The sequence below is a fragment of the Pongo pygmaeus genome, chromosome 7, assembly GCF_028885625.2.
Source record: "Pongo pygmaeus isolate AG05252 chromosome 7, NHGRI_mPonPyg2-v2.0_pri, whole genome shotgun sequence".
Taxonomy (NCBI): domain Eukaryota; kingdom Metazoa; phylum Chordata; class Mammalia; order Primates; family Hominidae; genus Pongo; species Pongo pygmaeus.
In genome coordinates this window covers 109,522,767-109,536,609 of record NC_072380.2, presented here as the reverse complement: position 1 = coordinate 109,536,609, position 13,843 = coordinate 109,522,767, and the positions used below count along the sequence as shown (strand labels likewise).

The following is a 13,843-nucleotide window of genomic DNA, read 5'->3' as shown; positions in this document are numbered from 1 at the left end:
GCCATGTTGGCCAGGCTGGTCTTAAAAACTCCTGACCTCAAGCGGTCCGCCCACCTCAGCCTCCTAAAGTACTGGGATTACAGGCGTGAGCCAAGGTGCCTGGCCAGAAAATTTAACTTTCATATTTAACTTAGCAAAGCCTAAAGTTAGACAATATCTTTATCCTCTTCTAGAGCAATACAAGTGAACCCACAGAAAAAGGCTAAGTGGAACCCACAAAAGGGGCCAACTAGGTCAGGAGAAGGAAGGGGATGTTGGTTGCACTTAGAATACTCACCAGACCAGTTTAAAGATGACTTCCAGAAACTATTTCTATATGACAGTTAGGCCCGGGCACGATGGGTCAACAGTGCCTCATTGGCAGGACAGCTGCAGAGGGACATTGGCAGAGACCCTCAGTTCTGGAGAAATAAGTGGCCGTCAGAGCTCACCTCCAGGTCAGTCGGACCTGTGGGGGACCAATGAACTGCAAGCAGGCACCCACAAGGGCGGATCCCATATGAGCTCCTAAATTTATTCTTTCTGCCCACTGCACAGACAAAATCAATTGCCTGAGACCGTGGCATTGCAGTAAAGAAAGAGTTTAACTGACATGAGGCTAGCTATGCAGAAGAACTGGAATTATCACTCAAATCACTCTCCCTGAAGGGTCGGAAGTTAGGGTTTTTATGGACAGTTTGGTGGGCAGGGGACTAGGGAATGGCTGCAGCTGATTGGTTGGGATTGCCATCACAGCGGTGCTGGAAGACGGTCCTTGTGCAGTGAGGCCACCTGTCAGAGCCACGCTGAGTCATGAGTCCAGGTGGGATCAGTCTGCAAAACATCTAAAAAAATACTCCCCAGTCTTAGGTTCTACAATAGTGATACCTATAGAAACAATTGGGGAAGTTATAAATCTTGGGACCTCTGGCCACACGACTCCTGAGCAGTAAGAAATTATAGAAACTATGCCTACATTTTAGCAGAACTTGGACCTCTCCCATAATCCTAATCTTGTGGCCTTTCATTAGTCTTACAAAGGCAGTTTCAGCCATTGAACAGGGAGAGGGTTAGTTTCAGGGAGGGACTGTTATCATTCTTGCTTCTAAATTAAACTATAAACTAAATTCCTTTCAAATTTATCTTGGCCTATGTCCAGGAATGACCAAGGACAGCTTGGGGTTAGAAGCCAGATGGAGTCAACTAGGTCAGATTTTTCTTACTGTTATAATTTTGCAAAGGCAGTTTCACAAGGACCTTAGAACACTAATTCCAGTAACTTCACTTCTTATTCACATGCTATTCCCGTGAAATATATTCTTTCCATCTTGTTTTCTTTTCAAATACCACCCTATTATTGTGGTTTTTATTTATTCCATGTTTGTTTAAAACGGTTATCACTTTCTTTGCTCTTAATTTCTGTCCAGTGGCCAGGGTTAGGTGGTCAGTCAGAACAATGAGCCAAACTGAAAGTAACAATCAAGCCTTAATCACTTACAGAGATAGTGTCAACAAGAGGCAAAAATAAGCACCAGCTTCCTAACGTTCCATTTTTTTCCCCAGGGAATGGCAGTAGGCAAGGGTCAGATGAGTCGGCTCAGACAGGGAAAACCATCTCACCACCAAAGAGCCCTAAACAAATGACTCCTGACATTTTATGGTCCGGGGGACTGACAGAAGGGAGTGGGGGAAGTCTAGAACTAGAAAAGTACTGGGTCAGAGTGGATGAAAGTATCTTGGTCATAAGATAAGGAAGCCTTGAATGGAGGTGTTTGGGTGAGGAATGGGTGCCTGCCCTAGGCGCCCTGAGTCCTTGACTGCAGCTCCTTCTGGAAAACTGTAACCCAGTGGCAGAGCACTAAGTCGGCTGTGGGGAGGTGTATTAGTCTGTTTTCATGCTGCTAATAAAGACATACCCGAGACTGGGTAATGTATAAGGAAAAAGAGGTTTAATAGACTCACAGTTCCACGTGGCTGGGGAGGCCTCACAATCACAGCAGAAGGTGAAAGGCACCTCTCACATGGTGGCAGACAAATGAGAGCTTGTGCAGGGAAGCTCCCCTTTATAAAACCATCAGATCTCATGAGACTTATTCACTATCATGAGAACAGCACAGGAAAGACCTGCCCCCATGATTCAATTACCTCCCACCAGGTCCCTGCTACAACACATGGGAACTGAGGATGACGTTTGGGTGGGGACACTATCAAACCACATCAAGAGGGCAGCTTTCTCCCAGTAGGCCTGCCAGGCGAAGCCTTTGTAACGCCTAATGTCAGGCCTGGAAAGTCACACACAGATTTTGATTTTGGCCTGGAGCCAATCTCCTCACTTCTTGTATATTAGTGTCCACTCTATAATCATTTAATTTTGCCTAAAGGACACTTTTTCTAATTTCCTTTAGTGAAGACCTGCTGGTAGTAAACTCTTTCACTTTTTTTTTTTTTTTTCTGAGACAGAGTCTCACTCTGTTGCCCAGACTGGAGTGCAGTGACATGATCTTGGCTCGCTGCAACCTCTGCCTCCCAGGTTCAAGTGATTCTCCTGCCTCAGCCCCCCAGTAGCTGGGATTACAGGCATGTGCCACTATACCCAGCTAATTTTTGTATTTTTTTAGTAGAGATGGGGTTTTGTCATGTTGGCCTGGCTGGTCTCGAACTCCTGACCTCAGGTGATCCACCCGCCTCACCCTCCAAAGTGCTGGGATTACAAGCATGAGCCACCATGCCTGGCCAACTCTTTCACTTTTTAATCTGAAAAATATCCTTACTTTGTCCTTGTTTTCAAAAGATACTTTCACTGAGCACAGAGTTGTTAGGTTGATAATTGTTGTCTTTCAGCATGTGGAAGATCTTCTGGCTTGCATTGTTGCTGTTAAGAAGTTAGCTAAAAGTCCAATTGTTGCTTTTTTCAAGATAGTCCATCTCTTCTCTCTTACTTCAAAGAGCTTCTTTTGTCTCTTCTGGTCTGTAGTTTCTCTAAAATATGTCTTTTTATTTATTCTGTTTGGGATTCACTGGGTTTCTTGATTTTGTGTATCTCATTATTTCTAGAAAATTTTGATTTATTATGTCTTCAGATAATTCTTTGTCCCATTGTCTTTTTTCTGAAACCCTGATTAAACACATTAGACAATGTAACTCTATCCTTCATATTTCTTAACCTTTCATTTATATTTTCCATTCTTTGTCTTTCTGTGCTAAATTCTCATAAATTTCATCACTATTGTCTTGCAGTTTACTAACTCATTAAATTGGTTAAATTTGTCCCCTAATTTTAAAATTTCACTGAGTATAATTTATATTCCCTAAAGTTCTATTTGGTTCTTTCTACAATATGCTTGGTCATTTTTTTTATGGTCCCATGCTCTCTATTCTACTTTCAAACTCTTCTTTGACTTCCTTGAAATAATGGACATAGCTTAAATAATTTTAACCTAAAAATTCCAGTATCAGAGGACACTGTGGGTTAATTCTTTATCTTTTTTTGTTTTCTCTTGCTCAGAATGCTATGATTCTTTTTTTCCCCCCTTTTTGTTGTGAGTTAATATTTTATCTAACTTTATAAGTGGGAATTTCTTCAGACCCTCTACTTAGCTTTTACTCAATCATGGTAACTTTCCTTGCAGACCTGAGAGTTATTTTTGTTCACCACTATATTGAGGTATAATATTTTGGGGTCTCATTTTTGTTGGAGTTCTATAGTATCCTTAATGTGGCAGAATCTGGAATTCGTCTACAATCTCCTGATCTCTGAATGGAATTTAAGTTTACCACATTCCTTAAACTTTCTCAAAGAGAAAGCTTGTTCAATGTTCTATGTATCTCCAAATGACCAACAAACTTATAAAAACATGCTCAACATCACTAATTATCAAGAAAATGCAAATTGAAACCACAATGAGATACCACCTTACTGCAGTCAGAATGGCCATTATTATTATTTTTGAGACAGGGTCTTGCTGTCACCCAGGCTGGAGTGCAGTGGCATGATCACAGGTCACTGCAACCTTGACCTCCTGGGCTCAAGAGATCCTCCCACCTCAGCTTCCCAAGTAGCTGGAACCACAGATGCATGCCACCATGCCTGGCTAATTTATTTTTATGTTTATTTTTTGTATAGTAAAGGTCTCACAATATTGTCCAGGCTGGTCTTGAACTCCTGAACTGAAGCAATCCTCCTGCATTCCGAAAGTTCTGGGATTACAGGCACGAGCCACCATGCCTGGCCCCAGAATGCCCATTATTATAAAGTCAAAAAACAATAGATGTTGACTGGATGTGGTGAGAAGGGACTGCTTATACACTACTGGTGGGAATGTAAATTAGTACAACCTCTGTGGAAAACAGTATAGAGATTTCCCAAAGAACCAAAAGTATATCTACCATGCTATCCAACAACCCCATTACTGGGTATCTACCCAAAGGAAAATAAGTCATTATATCAAAAGATACTGGCATGCATATGTTTATCACAACACAATTCACAGTTGAATAGGTATAGAACCAACCTAACTGCCCATCAACTGATGAGTGGATGAAGAAAATGTGATATATATACACCATGGAACACTGCTGAGTAAGCTATAAACAAGAACGAAATGTTTTTTGCAGCAACCTGGATGGAGCTGGAGGCCATTATTCTAAGTGAAGTAACTCAGGAATGGAAAACTGAATACTGTATGTTCTCACTTATAAGTAGGAGCTAAGCTATGGGTATACAAAGGCATACAGAGTGCTATAATGGACATTGGAGACTCAGAAGCGGGGAAGGTGAGAGGGAGGTGAGGGATAAAAAACTATATTGGATACAATGCACGCTAGTTGGGTGAGGGGTGCACTAAAATCTCAGGCTTTACCACTATACAATTCATCCGTGTAATTGTAACAAAAACCATTTGTACCTAAAAAGCTATTGGAATTAAAAAATATGTATGTTGTTAAGGCTGAGCGCAGTGGCTCATGCATGTAATCCCAGCACTTTGGGAGGCTGAGGCAGGCTGATCACTTGAATCCAGGAGTTCAAGACCAGCCTGGGCAATGTGGCGAAACCCCGTCTCTAAAAACAAACAAACAAACAAACAAACAAACAAAAAACACAAAAAAATTTAGCACCCTTTGGTCCCAGCTACTCAGGAGGCTGAAGTGGGAGGATCACCTGAGCCTGGGAGGTGGAGGTTGCAGTGAACCAAGATCGCACCACTGCACTAGAGCCTGGGCAACAGAGTTAGACCCTGTCTCAAAAAAAAAAAAAGATACACACACACACACGCACACACACACATATGTGTATATATATATATATTTAAAAGTTTAAAAACCTTTTAAAAGCAAAATATATTCTATGTATCTCTTGGTATATAGTCTTTTGATACTTAGTCTTTTGTCTAATATTCTTGTTAATCAGTTCATTCATATATTTAATAAGATGTTTCTCAAATATTATCTAGCATTTTTAGTCATCTTCAGTGTAAGGGTCAGAGTACTGGTGTGCTACTTCGTCAGAAATGAAAGATCCCACTCTGTCTTTTAATCATTTTATTATCATTAATACAATTGATGCCTTGTCCTCTCCTTCTGAAAATCCAAGTACACACATATTAGACAACTTGATATTGTATCACAATTCTTGGATGATTCACTCTGGCATTTTTTTTCTTTACTCTTTCTTCTCTTTTTGGATAATTTCTATTGGCCTATATACAAGTCCACTCATGCTCTCTGCAGCCTTGTCCAATTGGCTGATGAGTCTGACAAAAAAATTTTATATCTCTGACATTGCATTTTTTAACATTTGTATTTGACTCCATTTTATGGTTTCCAACTCTGCTGAAATTCCCCTTCTGTTCATGTGTGTAGTCCATTTTTCTTACTAGACCTTTAACATAAACATCATAGTTAGGTTAAACTCCTCTGATCGTTCAAACTTCTAGGTCATCTCTTAGTCTTGTTCTCTTAATTGCTTTATCTCTTGACAATAAGTTTATTTCTTCTTGTTCGTTTTTTGGTGTGTCTTGTAATTTTTTATTGAATATTGGATGTTGTGTGAGGCAGAATAGTAGAAATTGGCTCCAGAGAGGACGGGGATTAATGTTTTTGCTCTAGACGACTCTGTAAATTTAATTGAGCCTCTCTGAGCTCCAACCATGCCATCAGCAAATTGTGAATAAGCCCCAACTTCATGGAAATGTTGTGTAAAATAACAAAACATAAATGCAAAATAGCATTATTATTTATCTAGTGACAGACCCTAGTATTTACCTTTAATAAGGCAATTGAATTATACATCTTGATTTTTTCCCCAAATGATATCCTTTTTTTCCTATAAATTAAAAAATTCCAAAGCTCATTTTTAAAATTCACATAATGTAAAAATATACAAATTAGAAAGTCAAATGCCTCCATATATTCAATTAAGAGCATACTAAAGTTGAGTAATTCCTCTACTCCTTCAATAAATAATATAAACCATAATATTTTCATATTTAATGTTCATAAATGAACACATAAAAATCAGAGATCTTCCAAAAATTTATTAAGTGTTTACTTTTAAAGTGGAAACAATGTTTTTAAGAGGTGATATGAAGAAATGCCCCCACTGTGATCCCTACCATATGTTGATTCTATGTGGTGGGAGGGAGGGGAGAATGATTCCTTTTTCTAGAATCAGAGAATTTGGAAAGTATCAAGAAAGATAATAACAGAAAGCATGAAATAGAGTTGTGCTTTGAAGATGAATTAGATGAAATTGTTATGTGAAGAGGGGTTTTCCAAAGTTGCAGACCCAGGATTCCTGGCCAGAAGCATGAAAATGTTTCTTTCTTGCTGTTTCTAGGACCTAGGCAGCATTTCTTCCATGTCTGCAACAACATAAGAAACAACAGCCCAAACAGCAGCAGCAACATTCATCTGCTTTGGATCCATGACAGTCATGGTGTCTCCGTGGGAGTGATGGAAAAAGAAATACTTGTATAAGTCATCAAGTAGACTGGCTCCTGGGGATAAAAGAGGAAGAATTCTTAGTGGAGTATTTTGACAGACACTGCTGAATACACACCTCTCCCCGTTCACTTTTGCCTGCTCCTATTATACAGTCTGCAATAGCAAAATAATTACTTTTCCAGGCTCTCTTGCTGCAAGAAATGTCCATGTGTCACCATTCTGATGACTATGATGTGAGTAGCCAGCTGTGGGTGAGTTCTAGAAAAGCCTTTAACTTCGTTGACAAAGAGTTGGGAAAATACCCCTAATGCTGCATTAAAGGCAGATGAGAACTTTGGAGCTGCATGGGGCAAAAAGTCCCTAAACTAAAAATGGCAGAGTGGAAGTAGCCTGCATTTGGAAAATATTGCTAACTCTCTCAACAAGCTCTGCACCGCCTTCTTCTGGATTTCCTGCGATATAAGGGAAAATAAACTTTTATTTGTATAAGTAACTGAGACAAATGCCTCATATTTATAAAAAGACAGTATCTTCTTTGTATCTGCACATTTGCAAATTATGTACCTTCCTGGGTACAAAAGAAAGTCAATACCCCTTTGTTCAAGTTTTCCTTCTCAAATCATCCATTTACTTCCTAGAGTCATAACATCCCCAGCAACCTCCAAGGGCACCAGCAGGAGTCTCTGCCCCACTTCAAAGCTGTCTTCTCATTCAAGTGTGAAGCTTTTTGCTAGTTTCAGTCATGCATCATAGCCTCAGGGAAACTTCACTGTCTCTTATTTATCCTTGAAAACCTACTAGACCCATCTTATGGATTCTAGTTGCAGTTCTTTAGCCTCTAGCTAGCTTGATTGATTGGTTGGTTGACTGTTTTATTGTGAAAAATACCATACACACATAAGATTGTAGAGAACATAAATGCATATTATAAAGGGTGAAAATAATAAGTATATATATATATGTCCATAATTTAATGCAAGAATGATATTACCAGTATCTTGGAAACCCATTTATGACACCACTGCCCATTGCAGATCTTTTCCTCCCTCCAGAGGTACCCACTATCCTGTCTTGCCTCTTAATCACTCTTTGCTTTTCTACAGTTTTACCACTTCATACTTTACCACATATATATATATGACTATATATAACAATTATATGTGTACAGATATACAGTTTAATATTGCCTACTTTTGAACCATATCCTCCAGATATATTTCTTCAGCTTGCTTTTTCCATTCAAACATATATAAGATTTATCTATGCTGTTGTGTATAGCTGTAGTATTTTCATGTTTTATTGCAGTACGTTACCTCTTTGTATTTATTTATCCATTTTACCAACAATGGTCATTTAGGTGGTTTCCAGTTTTCTATTACGTGCTGCTACCAACACTCTCAAGGCTTTGAATGTAGGAGTGGTTTGCTGGGCTATAGAGTATGTGTGTGTTCAATTTTACCATGCAATTCCAAAATGTTTTCCTTTTCAGTTTACACTTACACTGTTAGTATGTGAGTCATTCTCTTGCTTCACGTAGTCTACAGCACTTGATATTGTCAAATTAATTTTTGTAAATTTGGTGAATGTGAAATGCTAACATTTCATTTGCAGTTTTAAAAGTGAGACTAATTGTGAGATTAAGTATGTTTTTACATATGGATTTTTTTGGTCGTTTATGTGTGCTTTCTCTTTTGTGAAGTTCTTGTTCATGCATTTTGCCCCTTTTTCAATGGATTTGTCTTTTTCTTATTGACTTGTAAGAGTTCTTGGCATAATTTAGACACTACTCTTCTGTTAGTAAGTTTGTATATATCATTTCCCAGTTTGTGGCTCATCTCTTTACCCTGTTTGTGTGTGTTTTGATGAATAAGTGTTTTTACTTTCAATGTAGTTGGATTTATGAATCTTTTCCTGTAAGATCCGTACTGTTTATGTCGTAAGAAGTCCCTCCTTATCCTAATATTACAAAGATATTCTCTGAAATTCTATTCTAAATTTTAAAAATATTTTATTTTCGTTTTAAAGTTCTCCACCCATCCAGAATAGGAAATGATTTTTGTGTTGGGTGTGAGGTAGGATTCTATTTTCAGTTTTCCATTGTCTAGAAACATTTATTGATTAGTAGTACATCCTCTTTCTCCACTGATCTGCAGTACCAATTGTGCCATATTAAGTTTCCTTATATGTTTACTTTGGGGCTTTCTAATTGTTTCAGTGATCTATTTGTCTATCTCTGCAACAATGCCATACTATCTTAATTGCTATTACTTTAGAATCCTTGATATTTGTTAGGGCAAATTCCCTCACTTTCTCTTCCTTCTTCTTCAGGAGTGTTTTGATTATTCAGAACCATTTGCTCTTTCAGATAAATTTTAGAATCATTTAAATATACACCAAAAGTATTTTTGGATTTTGATCAGAATTGTGGTAATATCTATTTTAAATTGGGGGGAACCTAACATCTTTTTATTAGAATATTGTGTTCTTATCCATGAAAATGGTGTGTTTATATATGTTTCTATTTGTCTTCTCAATGTCTTTAAAGTTTTATAACAGTTTTACATACTTTTTGTTCGTTTTCTTTCTTTGATGGCTTATATATTTTGTTGCTATTGTAAATTTTCATTTTGAAGAACCTACATTTTCTGTTTGTGGCTCTCCAGTTTTAGTATCAAGGATGCATCTGATTCATAACATGGTTTTCCTTCTTTTTTTTACATTCTGGGATAGTTTGTGTAAGATTAGAATTATTTATTTCCTGGTTATTTTGTAGAACTTTTAACAAAGCCATCAAAGTCTGGTGTTTTCTTTATGATAACAATTTTAACTAATGATTCAATTTCTTTCATGGTTATTGGGTTATTCAGGTTTTGTACTTATTCTTGAATTAACTATGGAAATTACATTTGTCTAGGAATTTGTGAGTTTTGCCTAAATGCTCAAAATAATTGGCATGAAGTTGTCAGTAATATCCTGTTTTTAATTTTAGTTGATGTCTGCAGCATCTATAGTGATGCCCTCTTTTTCATTCTTGATATTGATTATCAGTGTCTTCTCTGTATTTTTTTTTTAAATCTTGCTTGCAGTTTGTCAGTTTTATTAATAATTTGAAGAAAAAGAAAAGATGACTTTCATTTTTTGGATACTTTCTATTATTTAGTAGTTATTCTTCCATTGATTTCTGCTCCAAAGTTTATATTATGCTTATATTATTTTACTCCTCCTTTCTTTGGGTTTCTTTTCTTTTCTTTTTCTAATTTTTGGAGTTAAACACTCAGTTTATTACTCTGCAGACGTACTTTGTCTCTAGCATAAGCAATAAGGCTATAATCTTCCCTCAATACTGCTTTAGCTGTATCTCACCAGTTCCCATTAGTAGTTTCATGACAATTCAGTTCTAAATATTCATTAATTTCTAGTTTGATTTTTTCCTTGACTCATGAGTTAGAATGCATTTTTTAATTTTCAAAAGTATGAAGTTTTCTGAGTTATTTTTTTCATTATTGATTTCTAATTTAACTGTTAGAGAATGTTGGCTGTACGATACAGATTCTTTGAATTTTGTTGATGTTTGCTCTATGGCCTAGTATGTGATGCATTTTTGTAAATGTTCCATGTGTATTTGAAGAGAATGTGCTTTCAGTGCTCTGTGTAAGTCCATTAGATCAAGCTTCTTAATTGTGTTCTTCAAACCTTTTAACTCCTTACTGATTTATTGTCTATTCGACCCATCAATTTTGAGAGAGATGTGTGAAAATGTCCCTTTGTGAGATGTGTGAAAATGCCCCTTTGTGATTTTGAATATACTGTAGTTTCAGTAACTTTTAAAAATATATTTCAAAGTTATACTGTTAGGGGTATACAAATTTAAAATTATGTATCCCTGGTAAATTGAAAATTCATCTGTAGTATTGCTTTTTGTTCTGGAAGTCCAGTTTTTCCTAATAATTAAGATAGGCACACCTAGTTCTTTTTGCAGAATATTACCCTGGTATGTCCTTTCCCATCGTTTTACTGGCACCCTTTCTCTGTCTCATACTTTTAGGAGTTTCTCTTATGAATAGTTTACAGTTGAATTTTTTTGCTTCTATCTGTTTATTATGTTTTCTAGGTTTCTTTTTTTTCTTTCTTTCTTGCCTTCTTTTGGGTTGATTTTTTTCCCTCCTCTCACTCCTTTTCCCCCCAACTCTATAGTTTGGAAGCTACATGCTTTATTTCAATTCTGTCAGTGGAGACCTTGGAAATTATAGGTTACATTTTCATCTTAATAAGTCTAAAGTTAATCAATATCTTATAAAGTACACTAGTGGCCCCAAGTTTTGTACTTGTCCTAGATGCACTCACTGCTCATTAAAACCCATGCTCTAGGCAAACAGGGATTAGCAGACAAATGCCAGGCCCCAGGGTTTTCTTACTTCTATAGATTTTCATTATTTCTATTATTTCTCACCTCTGCAGAATTCCCTTATTTTGCCTCTTGCTAAGTCATGTATTATTAAAAGGCAATTATTATTATATCCAATAACTATTTTAGGGAAGGGGAGTTATGTTTCTATGTGTTTCTGGTAACCACATTCCTAGGATTTCCCTCTTCAAATCCCCTACCTCCTGTCTTGTGGACTGGACATTGCCATTGTTCTTGAGCCCTCCATTGCCCCAGGATGCCATCTAGATTTTCTTTTCTTTTTTTTTTAAATTAATTTATTATTATTATTATTATTATTATTATTATTATTATTATTATACTTTAGGTTTTATGGTACATGTGTGCAATGTGCAGGTAAGTTACATATGTATACATGTACCATGCTGGTGCGCTGCACCCACTAACTCGTCATCTAGCATTAGGTATATCTCCCAATGCTATCCCTCCCCCCTCCCCCTACCCCACAACAGTCCCCGAAGTGTGATGTTCCCCTTCCTGTGTCCATGTGTTCTCATTGTTCAATTCCCACTTATGAGTGAGAATATGCGGTGTTTGGTTTTTTGTTCTTGCGATAGTTTACTGAGAATGATGATTTCCAATTTCATCCATGTCCCTACAAAGGACATGAACTCATCATTTTTTATGGCTGCATAGTATTCCATGGTGTATATGTGCCACATTTTCTTAATCCAGTCTATCATTGTTGGACATTTGGGTTGGTTCCAAGTCTTTGCTATTGTGAATAATGCCGCAATAAACATACGTGTGCATGTGTCTTTATAGCAGCATGATTTATAGTCCTTTGGGTATATACCCAGTAATGGGATGGCTGGGTCAAATGGAATTTCTAGTTCTAGATCCCTGAGGAATCGCCACACTGACTTCCACAAGGGTTGAACTAGTTTACAGTCCCACCAACAGTGTAAAAGTGTTCCTATTTCTCCACATCCTCTCCAGCACCTGTTGTTTCCTGCCTTTTTAATGATTGCCATTCTAACTGGTGGGAGATGGTATCTCATTGTGGTTTTGATTTGCATTTCTCTGATGGCCAGTGATGGTGAGCATTTTTTTCATGTGTTTTTTGGCTGCATAAATGTCTTCTTTTGAGAAGTGTCTGTTCATGTCCTTCGCCCACTTTTTGATGGGGTTGTTTGTTTTTTTCTTGTAAATTTGTTGGAGTTCATTGTAGATTCTGGATATTAGCCCTTTGTCAGATGAGAAGGTTGTGAAAATTTTCTCCCATTTTGTAGGTTGCCTGTTCACTCTGATGGTAGTTTCTTTTGCTGTGCAGAAGCTCTTTAGTTTAATTAGATCCCATTTGTCAATTTTGGCTTTTGTTGCCATTGCTTTTGGTGTTTTAGACATGAAGTCCTTGCCCATGCCTATGTCCTGAATGGTAATGCCTAGGTTTTCTTCTAGGGTTTTTATGGTTTTAGGTCTAACATTTAAGTCTTTAACCCATCTTGAATTGATTTTTGTGTAAGGTGTAAGGAAGGGATCCAGTTTCAGCTTTCTACATATGGCTAGCCAGTTTTCCCAGCACCATTTATTAAATAGGGAATCCATTCCCCATTGCTTGTTTTTCTCAGGTTTGTCAAAGATCAGATAGTTGTAGATATGTGGCATTATTTCTGACGGCTCTGTTCTGTTCCATTGATCTATATCTCTGTTAAGGTCGGGTTACCATCAAAGGGAAGCCCATCAGACTAACAGCAGATCTCTCGGCAGAAACCCTACAAGCCAGAAGAGAGTGGGGGCCAATATTCAACATTCTTAAAGAAAATAATTTTCAACCCAGAATTTCATATCCAGCCAAACTAAGCTTCATAAGTGAAGGAGAAATAAAATACTTTACAGACAAGCAAACGCTGAGAGATTTTGTCACCACCAGGCCTGCCCTAAAAGAGCTCCTGAAGGAAGCGCTAAACATGGAAAGGCACAACCGGTACCAGCCACTGCAAAATCATGCCAAAATGTAAAGACCATCGAGACTAGGAAGAGACTGCATCAACTAACGAGCAAAATAACCAGCTAACATCATAATGACAGGATCAAATTCACACATAACAATATTAACTTTAAATGTAAATGGACTAAATGCTCCAATTAAAAGACACAGACTGGCAAATTGGATAAAGACTCAAGACCCATGAGTGTGCTGTATTCAGGAAACCCATCTCACGTGCAGAGACACACATAGGCTCAAAATAAAAGGATGGAGGAAGATCTACCAAGCAAATGGAAAACAAAAAAAGGCAGGGGTTGCAATCCTAGTCTCTGATAAAACAGACTTTAAACCAACAAAGATCAAAAGAGACAAAGAAGGCCATTACATAATGGTAAAGGGATTAATTCAACAAGAAGAGCTAACTATCCTAAATATATATGCACCCAATACAGGAGCACCCAGATTCATAAAGCAAGTCCTGAGTGACCTACAAAGAGACTTAGACTCCCACACATTAATAATGGGAGACTTTAAGACCCCACTGTCAA

General features: G+C 37.5%; 1 protein-coding gene across 4 annotated transcripts in view; it reads right to left on the bottom strand.

The window, feature by feature from the left end:
• CPQ (carboxypeptidase Q) overlaps positions 1-13,843 on the bottom strand; it is a 587,881-nt gene that overhangs the window by 81,477 nt on the left and 492,561 nt on the right. The window contains exon 8 of one of the 4 annotated variants that reach the window (XM_054498056.2): positions 6,493-6,974. The exons of the other annotated variants lie outside the window; for them this stretch is intronic. Coding sequence (XP_054354031.2) covers positions 6,811-6,974 — 164 coding nt within the window. The 3' untranslated portion in view covers positions 6,493-6,810. Of the gene's footprint in view, positions 1-6,492; positions 6,975-13,843 lie in introns of those variants that run through there. 4 annotated transcript variants of the gene reach the window in all.